At 37.2% G+C, this 12,142-nt stretch overlaps 1 protein-coding gene across 1 annotated transcript in view; it reads right to left on the bottom strand.

Moving 5' to 3' along the window:
• Positions 1–12,142, bottom strand: part of Nos (Nitric oxide synthase) — a 150,772-nt gene that overhangs the window by 61,483 nt on the left and 77,147 nt on the right. The window contains 1 exon segment of the mRNA XM_074171626.1: positions 9,004–9,166. Within this exon segment, the coding sequence (XP_074027727.1) occupies positions 9,004–9,166 (163 nt within the window).

Genomic DNA, 12,142 nt, shown 5'->3' on the forward strand with positions numbered 1-12,142 from the left:
TATTATTATTATTAACAAAATGGTCGAATTTGAGGCGATACCAATCCACATGAGACCCAAGAGCAATACATCTAAGAAAATTCACTGTTTGGTGTGGATTTTGGTCATCGGTCATCGTCATCGGTCCATATTTCTTCAAGAACGATGTTGGCCAGGCCATACCTGTCAACGGCAAGAACTATAGACTTTTTCTTGTAGGTTTTCGCAGGTGTATGCGAATTAGTCACAAACCACAGCGGTCCTCATAGTAGAAATAACCCATGCTGTTGCTTAAATTGAGCCTGATGTTATATTACACACATCACATCAATAGGTCTTTAAAACAAATTAAAAAAATTGATGATATCATACACACACACACTTTGTTTCATTCAAATGTAACGATAGAAAGCACCTGATGAAGATCCTTCATAAAATTCTGAACTTCAGGATAATGTATCACGCCTCAAAAAGGGCTCAGCTAGCTCAGAAAGAATTATTGACGTAAACATGGGACGTTATAAATTGGAATATGAACTGAAATGAAAAGTGGCGTGAATGTGACTCAATTTCCACAGAGAATTATGTAACTATCATCTTTATCCTTCAAAAAAAGAATAATAATTTAAACTTATGGAAAAACTCTCGAATTTTCCGCCTCATTATTTCCGAACTAGTGGAGATTGATGTTCAACTTGCAACAAATGCATTAGGATCATTTTTCACCTCGATCGCTCCGTTTTATGAGCAGTATCCTGTGAAATATATCCTTAACGCAGGAATAACTCCACCAAGTTTCGTTGAAAATTCATTTTTCACAGATTAAAATAAGGTTCTCCTCCATCGCCGTTGGTAAAGTAATCCTTTCTTAGACCTGATGCGGCGGACATGACCGAATCTGTAATCTTTGTGAAGTTAGAGAAGACGGATTGATTCGAGATCCGTGCCAAGTGTTTGTTGGAATGCCAGATATCTGTAGAACGAGGATTACATGAGAACTTTTTCGAAAGAAAGTTTGGAATGAAACTCACTTTGGACGTCAACATTTTGGTCATTGCTATCTAGATGAGTCCTTGACATTGAGTCATATATAATAACGATGAGATTGGAACCTTTGGTGTGAAAGTTGAATAACTTTTTTGATCTCGAAAAATGTTATTCAATAAGTCATATGTGTGTTGTTCTCATTTTTGATCACAATTAGAATAAACTTCACTTCCGAAGTAATATAATTCCCATTGCAGTAAATAGATATTAGTGAAAATCTGTGAAATAAATGAAAGGTTCTTTATTTGAAGCGTTCATAGAATTCATCAAGGTATTGTGGTCGGAAGATTCATCTGACAGAATAATAAACACAAAAAGCTGCCCAACTAAGTTTGTCACAGTTCTTGGATTCCTTCACAGAAGAGGAAACTCTGGATGGATATGAAAAACCAACGTTTTCGAGGTGCAAGGAAAGAAGAAAATGCATAAAGTCCCTACCAATCCATAAGTTTTCCCTATTTTAGTAATTCATTCCGAAATATTTTTTCTTTAGAAGAATTAGACATGGGTAATTATGCAGCAGACAATGTGGCTCCTTGTCGTTATGATATATATGCACTTTCGGATCATAGTTTGACTACTCACAACTGGCATTTCACGGCATACTGCAGACACCTATATAGTAGCATGTGGCATAAATAGAATGTTTTACACGTGTCCCCAATTTAACCAAAATCGTGTGAGTAAAGAGGTATAGGTATGTCCTCTTTTCTGATAAAGGAAACGAAGCAGCACCCTTGAGGTATTTTTTCCTTCTTGTTTTAAACTAGATTCAGTGAATTAATTCGTATTTCATGATTTCCCTGCTCTGATTATTGTATGTAGTTGAGAAATGAATAATCAGTTGGTACCGGTAAACAAATAACACAAAGGCAAACACCGAAATCAGAATACAAACACAGATATACTTGTCATAATTCAGTTTCAGTGATTATATGAAAGCATAATATGTTCATTCAGAGAAACCACTTACAACAAATCCATCTGAGTTATAGAAGGAATGATCATGAACTAAAACCTTTACACTCGTGAGCTGCTGATGACTATTAGAAATAGCGATTTCTGCAGGATCAGCCCCATGACCAGAGATCTGATTGGAGGCTAATTTCCCACCGAAGTGTTTTGATCCTAAGGCAGAAAGAAGTTTTCAATATGACAAGGTAAAACATACTTATTGATAGTATTCAACTCATTGAGAGTGATATTGAAAGACCTTTACACTCCTTATGAATCCCTATGGTCCTTTAATTCCCCATATATTTCACGTATATTCAAATGTGATCCAAGTGCCATGATGTATGTAACCAACTTTGTCATCACCACATTTCAAATGGAAATTTCAAGGGTTTAAACTTGCTTTAATTCAACTAACGAAACTTATGTCTTCCACTTTGTTCCTGTGCAAGTTGGTCGGCTTCAAATCAAGTTCATAACCATCCCATATTGATTCACAAATTGGGGAATTAGGTTCGTGATCTAACCTCTCGCAATCAAGTCGAACGAATCTGTTTCTCTTTGATAGTAATTCGATTTATGACGTTTGTATGTCTTCGGAAACCTTTCTGGTGAGACTGGTAAATGAACAATTGCCGGAAATTCATTCAAGAGGAACACTGACATTTATGTTTCTAATTCAATTCCTAAGACTAAGTTCTGATATGGGGCAAGATTATGAGTAAGCAGCGCGAAGAATATACTCCTATGGAAATGTTAAGCATATTGCTTCCGAGTGAATGATGAGGAAAACTGAGTTTTCACTCAGTAGTTTTTTGGAAATTGAGTTCTCAGTTGTGTGAACCAAAAGATAAAATCCCTATCACGATTAGAGGAATTATGTATGGGTTTTCAATCGATGTTTCAACATATTATTGTTCACTTGTAATTCACTGTTTGGAACCTTTGGTGTAGTAATGATCTCAACACCAAACTGTTATTTTTAACATATCAATCACCAAGTAATCATCTACAAGAGGCCTATAATGTCTGACCGTTAAATAACTATGACTCAATTATTAGGCTCACTCTGTATATCGATTCTGAAAGCTAACTCCTCCTCAAAATTCATGAAATGGTTAATACACATGTATATTCAACCCATCGCTGCCATCACCTAGCTTGTCCCTGTAGGTTACACAACACAACAAAAAAAATGTTTTTTGAATGTTTCCTACACTAAATTAGTCAATTTCTACTAATTTTGGGGTGATAAAAACGAAAATAACAATGAAAAATTTTTATTAGCTCTGGTTTTTGAGATACACAGTACTTAATCTTGAAGAGTAGTTATACTATACGTGAAAAGTGAAAGTACATAAAACAATATTGTTATGTTTCTTTTAGAATATTTTAAGTACAAAATTAATGAAAAAAAAACATTATTCTTAGTGTTTTGACAAATAAAAGAAGTTTGTACCACCAAATTTCAATTAAGTCCATCCGATTCATTGTAAGATCGCTGTCGTTTAGCTTGTCTTTTATAAAACACTTCTGGAGCATCCCTACACACAGACCAGCAGTAGTCTGCAAGCATTGCTTCATTCCAACGGCCCTGATATCTCTGTTCCATTAAGGCAATGTCTTGATGGAATCTTTCTCCATGTTCGTCACTCACAGCTCCACAGTTTTGTGGGAAGAAATCAAGATGAGAGTGAAGAAAATGAATTTTTAAGGACATGTTGCATCCAAGTTGGTGGTAAGATTGAAGAAGCTCATTAACCAATGCTGTGAAGTTATCATTTCTTTTGTTACCTAAAAACCCATGTACAACCCCCTTAAAGGCTTCCCAGGCTCTTTTTTCATTTCCTGTTAAAATCATGTCAAAAGCAGGATCATTTACGATTTCACGGATTTGAGGCCCAATAAAGATGCCTTCCTTGACTTTAGCATCACTCAACCTGGGAAACTTTGCTCTCAAGTACTTAAAAGCTTGTCCTTCCTGGTCCATGGCCTTCACAAAGTTTTTCATTAGTCCCAACTTAATATGTAATGGGGGAAGGAGAACATCCTTAGGATCTACAAGAGGCTCGTAAACTACATTTTTCTCATTAGGGTTTAGGTCTCGTGTAGGCCAGTTCATTTTTTATAGTGAGATTTTCTATCCAGACTGTCCCACAGACACAAAAAACAACAGTACTTGGTGAACCCTAATTGCATTCCTAGGAGTATAGCAATGGGAGATTAGGGTATTTAACCGTTCCTCTTTTCTTCATAGATAAACCTTGCTTAATGGGAGGAGTTAAGCAGAAATAACAGTCGTCTGTATGATTGGTAGGCTCACGCCAAACCATAGGTACTGCAAAAGCCATTGCCCGGTTTTTATTTTTCAGCCACTCTCGCAATATGACGGAACAAGAATTACAACATATATGAGGAGCCCATGATTTATCTTGGTCCCCAACTTTCACACCAAAATAATGTTCATAGGCTGTCTTAACGATAGGTGTCATTTTACGTTTCTGAGCCTTAAATGTTATTTCACCACATATATAGCAAAAGCTATCGACAGAATTCACACACTTTCGAGGCATTTCAGATCAGCACTTAAATTAATTTAAAAATCAACTTCACACGATAATTTCAATAGCAACCACGTGCGTACAATTGACAAACTCACATAGGTTATGTTTACTACTTGAGAACAGCTGATGAGAGGGGTGTTATGTAAACAAACATGTGTACCAACTGTTGGTGATGAAATATTTCATTTGTTGAAAACTCAATATACATATATATAATATAATGATACTATATCTTGAAAACAAGAGCTAATATATAATTTTTATGGTCACTTTCGGTTTTAACACGTGGAAATACATTAAAATCATCTAATTTCAACCCCGAAACAAAAACTTTGTTGTGTTGTGTTATACAAAAATATTGTATTGAAAACTTCACCTCAATCACAGTTCGTTTATACACGGTTTCGGCCTACTGATTGTTTATGTGGTTACCTTTTCATCAGTGTTTATCCATACCTATGTATTTTCGGAGGCTGAAATATTGGTATGTATGTATATTTCGCATAAGTTTCGCCCCCGCGCACTCTCACGGTCTGTCCAAAATGTTACATTGTATGAGGCACATGACCGTCGTTCAATTTCTGAATTGAGAATGACTCTGTCTATTCCCGAGGCTGAAAAATACTAATATACCTTGTTGGAAAAGTGGGTGTCCCAAGATTTGGATGATCGACAGTTTGAGGAGTGCTTAGAAGATGACAGTACGACCAGCTGTCGAAAGCGCTCGCAGATAATTAATAGAAGATATAAAGCTTCAAATCCTTTTTGTAAAACTTAATATTGAAATACTGAAAATGAAGAAAAATTTGTTGCATCATTCAAAAATATATATATATATATATATATATATATATATATATATATATATATATATATATATATATATAATATATATATATATATATATATATATATTTAGTATCATTTTACGAACAACTATAAGTGAAATTCAATAGCAGCGGTTTGATTCATAATCAAACCAGAGGGGCCCTTGAAGTTTTGGAGGCGAGAGATTCAAATTCACTAGACACGTTTTCACTATCCCAACGTCACCACTGTACTGGCTAGGTTGGCATGAAGTTGTGTGTAGTTGATGGTGGGGTGAAGATTAAAAGTGAATAAATGAAATATTTCAAGCCTAAAGACTATGAGCGAAATGTCTAATAAAATACACGACTGCGATCGATCTGTCATTGATTATAATCAATTGATTATAATCAATATAATAATTATTATCTGACACGTTCAAAAATACCCGTATGAAATTACCCTTAAATACCTTTATGAAATTACAATTCTCGTTTATTTGATTCTTAAAATCATTCATATTTAGTACAGGAGTATTCCTCATGACATTACAATTGTCATTTATTCGATTCCTGAAAGCATTCATATATAATACAGGAGTTTTATATACAAGAGATGACCGCATGAATAAAAATCTAGAGGATTTTGGTCACTTTAATCACAGCGTAAATTCAAACATAAATCTTATATAAATCATGTGAATTGGATAAACTTTATTATTATTATTATACTGAAAATTTCAGGGCGATATATGTATTTTTTCCATATCAAACAAAGAGAATACATTCTGCCGAGAAGAAATCAAAATGAGAGATATGCCTACCAAATAAAAACATAATAAAAAATTAAATCCATATCTGCAAGTCTATGAAGCTACAGAAGAAGAAGCAAATGCCTGCGTTAAAAATTCCATCAGCTTTATTTTATTTCTAATGCACTCAAATAAAGAACTGTCCGCTTCCAGCCGAAACGTAATCCTGCGAAATCTCAAGAATCCTTTTAAGGGTACATTAACGCAAATGTCAGGAGGATTTTGAATTTGCAAAACAGCATCAAAACATTTTCATATTCGTGCATTGAAAATTAGTTAAAAATGTTTTTATGTGATGCACTCGGCAATTATAATGACCAGATTTTGGGAACTCGCATAATGTTTCAAGTGTGGTTCAAGATATATTGATTTGGGGTATGGAAATGGTGATTTGAATATTATTACAGGAATCAAAAAACCTTCAACATTTTCCACTAAAGTGATCAATATCAGAACACCACATTCAACAATCTGTTTTTTGTTCTCTCGTTGTTCAGCTGAAGCAAAACACATCTTACACTAAATCACAGTTTTCCTTTCATTACGGATTTACATATTTTGAAACGTTTACACTACTTTCATCACAGTAGAATTCCATGATATTCCAAATATTGCGTCGAAACGAAAATATTGTTGAGAAGTTTGTGATTCTATATATTTCATCATCATTTTTCTTCATCTGTTTAGTAAAATTTCCGTACGCCACTGCACGGAACGGGAAAATTCAGCAGAACAAGTGCTATTAAAAAAATAATAATTGACGTTTCTCTTGTAAAGTTGCCCCGATGAGCTATATGATGAAGATTTGAAAGCAAATTCGTTAATAATATACCAGGAATTGAACTAACGATCCTTCGACATTCACGGGGAAATTCTCAGCTTCCTCCTCAGAAGACACTGATTTGTGGCAGATATTTATTTGGGGTTGAACTCATTTCTGTATTTGAAACTTTGGATTCAATGACCAGGTAATACATCTCTTGATGATGCAGCTACTTCGATTCTGTAAACAGTCAGGTAAGAAGAAGATAATCTTCATGAATAGAAAAAAATTATCATAAATGCTGGGTAAACAATAATGACTATTTGGAATGAGTGGCCTGCCAGACTGCCAGATTTGGAACCTATTGTGTCAACGCTGCATGATAGCTATACCTCTTATATGTATATCACCCGGCGAATAAATCTTGATAATTCGAAGGGATGTTTTGATAATAAATGAGAACTGAGATATTTTTTTAAGTGCAGGAATGAACGCAAATTCAACACTAGCTTAAACTATTTCACACATTTATTCGATTCAAATGTGATCCGCTCACTTATGGCAATGTCTACAATGTCAGAAAACCTGCATAAAACATTCAATGGTTCCGTCGTATGGAATTGGAAACGTTTAAATTGATTCAGTTCCAAACAGTATGAGCAGACCTTGAAATTCCGTTCCTTTGAAAATTTCCAGCTTATTCTGTAATCCCTCAAAAGCAGCTGATGGTTTCAGAAGTTGATCTTGTTTTATTGTCCCATCAAATGTTTTATAGCGTGATTACAGCTACACCTTCGAGAGTTTATAGTCTCTCGCTGATTGACTCTATTCGTGGAATGCCTCGTAAAACCGAATACTTCCCGCTTTTCCTTTCAATTCATTACTGGAGACTTGAAAATTAGAAACTAGCTAATTCTTGGATCTCAGCAAAGCTCGTTGAATTTGTGAATGAGTTAAAACTGTGAAATAAGTCTTATAAGACTTAAATAAATAAATAAATTTATTGGTTATTTTTGGACCAAGTTGTGTTCTCCTGATTCGTCGACTCTGATTTCAAGCATCCTAGTGCTTAATAATCCAGTATTTCCAAATGTACTACATTCTATTTAACTTATTTCGATCAAAATGTTCAGGATAGCAATTCAACATCGACCAATGAAGTTCATTTTCCTAATGAAATCGACTAGTTCATTTGGTGAATGCTTCCCAGGTCGAATGATGATCAAACACAAAGTATATGCTCTGCTGTCCAAATTTGTGACCTATAATTAGGCTTGTTAGACAACGTAGGTCACTTTGCCATAGTCTAACAGCCTTGAAATGGCCGAATCCTGGTAGGTTTTGTTTAAATTTGTTTTTGCTAACCAAGTATTCACCAGTTTGTTGACTTGCAGCGCCATCTCCTACAAGAGCATCAGTAGCTTCAATAATTTCCGGACCAAGAAACCAGACATGAGATAGTTCGTTGAATATTCCTATTGGGGAGAGTTTTGGGCAGTTCACTATAATCTTGTAGACTGCTTGGAATGCGCCAAATGCTTCAAGAGCCCCTTGGCAATCGAATTTTTTTTAGATGATTCAAGTGTGAGATCGATTTTTAACAATCTCTACACACATGAATCAATGATGCAGATTTCCATCTCAAAAACATCTTATAAATCCCTAGACAGACCGATATATCTGTCTGGAACTGCCTCCTCTGAATACAACTGCACCAGAATCTGAAGTTGTTTTGATTCATCTGTGAACTGATTGCGTTCCACTTTTAATAAGTTTTCCTCCCGCAGGGGGTACTCCATAGGACTACGACTATAGTTGACTGTTGGAAACATTGAGTATAAGGGCTTTTCCAGAATCATGTAGCTTTTAGTGTCGACCAATAGGCTACTGGATCTACATAAAACTGTTTTGTGCAATTGGAAATATGCACAATTCTATATTTTGCCAATCTAGCCTATCTGTCGATAAAGATATGGGGGCGTGATTAGGTCCAAAATCCGATCCAATGTTCAACTTCAGTTTTTTCTCTTCCAGTTTTGGCATCAAACCAGGTCATCAAAGATGAATGAAAAACTCACCTGCAGTTTAGACCACTGAATACGCCCAATGCATCTGACGGAGTTTCTCCAGGCCAACTTCGCTCCGTAGATGAGTTCTGTTTCAGAAAGTTGGTAGCTCCCTGTCGTAGTAATTTCCTTCTGGACTTGATCCCATCGCGATTGGTGGGCTGGACTGTTAGCCCTGAAAAAAAAAGTTATTGAACAAGTTACAGCTGTAACCAAATGTGGAAGAAGAATGGCAACCTGTACAGCAGATATGACCACGAGTTTCCTTCTTATTAATTGTGAAGAGAGTATTCTGAAATATTTTTCATGTACGAGGTGTGTTGAAAAAATAAGGTTAATTTTCATTTCCTCAGAAAACGCCGAGCAGTCAAAACAGTTCTAACTGTTATGCCTCTCACTAACATAGAAAAATGAAAAAATCGCTCAACAAATATGCGTAGCCCACAAAATCTCAACATTCACCTTATTTTTCGAACTGAGCTCGTATTTCTTGACAATGTAATTTCGTCAATAAGAGAGAAGCATACTTTTTTCCCACAACTTGAAACGATATCAAGATTTTTCATTTGTTGAAGCACAACAACTGCTATAACATCTGGTTGTAGAATGAGAAGGACTACGTAGAATCGAGGAGTAGTGGAGAAAATTATGGATCATTCAGAAATGGCAAACGTGTCTGGAGTTTGGGAAATATTCTAAACTGTGCTCATAAAAATCGGAAATGGAGTTGGAACTGAATATGAGAAGTAAAGATATTTGAACTGTGGGAAAAATAATCCAAGGAAATATATGTGAGTGAGTGGATTATATTTCGTAAAACAATTGTGATATCCTGAGGAATGATATCTGTTTCGAAAATGGAAACCAATTCAATTCCATACATTTGCTCAAATGATTGATTCAAAGAACGCGATATAAAATACCTACTTAATGAATGTTATATCTGTGAATTCATGTTGTTCAAATATAAATTCATTCTTATTCATCGAAACCCAAATTTGGACCAGCACAAGTCTACGCACACCAGGAAATCAATAAGATGAAATCATTTTTGATATATCCGAAGTTGATACTCTTAAATCAGATGTATCGGCTGATCCCATCACTCTTTATCTTTCCATGAACATGTGACAAACATTTTCAAAGTACCATCTTCGATACTCAAATCGCTACATAAATTCAAGTATTAGTTATCAGAAGAAACGAAACTCAGGATAGTTAAAACTCTTATTTACCCCCTCATAAGTGCTCATTGGGTCCGAGAATCATGTGCCCTGAGCAAACGCAGTGAGCCAAGAGTGACAGCCTTCTGCATCTGTGCGGCTAAGATTTCTGCCTTAGTACGGCAAGCCGGTATGATTTTAAGATACGAGAGTAGAGAAGACATCATTCCACCAAGGACTCCAATAATCAGAACAACCATCTTGACAGAGTGATCTGGATAGAGTCTGCGGAGTTCGAAGAGAAAATCTCGATATTTTATCCGTTTTTCCCCCTCTTTTCTGACGATATTTGTCTCGCCAGGAGCTGAAAACTCCACGACAAATATCGTTTTGGTCTGGTGGTCGAGAAGGACTACATCAGGTTTATTAGCTTGTATGAGCCTGAGGGTGGGGAACGAATAGTTCCAATAAATTCGGCACTTCTCGTTCCCCACAACGGATTCAATATCCCCCGGAGCGTAGGGCAACATCGGTGTCTCGTCAATACCGTAAGAGTGCCGTAGATGGTAATATAGCACTCTTGAGGCCGCGTTATGTCGATGGATATAGGCCGAGACCGCATATGTTGTACATGATGATAGCAAGTGTATTAGAGTCTCAGGTGCCTGGCGGCAGGCCCTGCACCTTGTGTCAGGAACCTCTATACCCATCACGCGACTGCGGTAGACTAAGGTGTCGAAGACACCATCCTGGCAAGCCATGATGAACCCCTCAGTTTCCGACTTCAGCCCACTCGACCTGAGAAAAGCGAACGTCAGGCGCTTTGATAAGCCAAGGTCTCCAATGTTATTGAAGAAGACCCCATGCAGTGGCTTATCCTTATGTCTCTACAGAAGTAAGGTGATCTCTGCGGTTTTTATCTGAGCTTTTTGCTGAACGGGTTCCAACTCGGTGACAGAGTTGTGGTCACCTCGTTTAGAGTCGAAAACTATACCGAGTTCATCAGCTGCTCGGGCAGCTGCCCTAAGGGTAAATGCTCCAATTCCTGCTCTCTCATGGTTACAGACCATGCAGACATAGGGATCCGAACTTCTAACGACTTTACAGGCTGTATAAAATACCATTCTGTCATGTAGACACTCCAAACTCAAAAGTCCACAGCCTACCTGTTTTTGGGGGAAGTACAACCTTGTAACGGACGATTTGGGATGCAAACTCCTATAGAGATGCATTATTTTTCGGGTTTTCACGTCGAGTTGATACAGCTCCTCCCGAGTCCACTTCACTTTGTTCTTTCCCGACAGTTCCGATGACCAGATCTGTCGAAGTTTGTGCTAATACTTGCCGCGGAGAGAGTTTTTCACTGCTGTAACCTCTTGTGAGTGACGTTGTTCCACCCCGAGGTGAGTATACGTCTCTCCGGCATCCAGATGGTGTAGGATGCTCCCATCTACGAGCTGCACATCCTCTCCATAGTCTCCGCATCGTCCTCTTTTGAGATGGACCATTGCACATTTGTCCATCCCGAATTTCATACCGATAGCATGCGTGTACTCTTCCACCACCCTCAAGGACTGATGGAGATCCTTCTCTCCAGAGGCATAAAGTTTAAGATCATCCATATAAAACAAATGGGTGACCTTGTGCCTCCAGTTTCCGGGGGTGCCACAGTTATACCCTCGAGTATTTCTGAGCGCAACGGATAATGGCAATAGTGAGATGCAGAAGAGAAGGGGACTGCGGGAATCACCCTGAAATACACCCCTTATGAAAGTGACCCACCCTGTTTGGACTCTTGCTTGACCAGACGTTATGGTGAAGCGAGTTCGCCAAAGTGGTATCAGTTGTTCAATGCATCTCACTATGTTATCGAGTACCGCAAGGCATCTGAGCAAATGCAAGATGAGCTCATGCGAAATTGTATCAAATGCCTTACGGTAATCGATCCAGGCCATAGAGAGGTTACGCTTATATTGTATCGAGTCCTG

Source organism: Leptinotarsa decemlineata, unplaced genomic scaffold (genome assembly GCF_025532065.1).
Source record: "Leptinotarsa decemlineata unplaced genomic scaffold, Ldec_3_MD MMD2_P_RNA_scaffold_12, whole genome shotgun sequence".
NCBI lineage: Eukaryota > Metazoa > Arthropoda > Insecta > Coleoptera > Chrysomelidae > Leptinotarsa > Leptinotarsa decemlineata.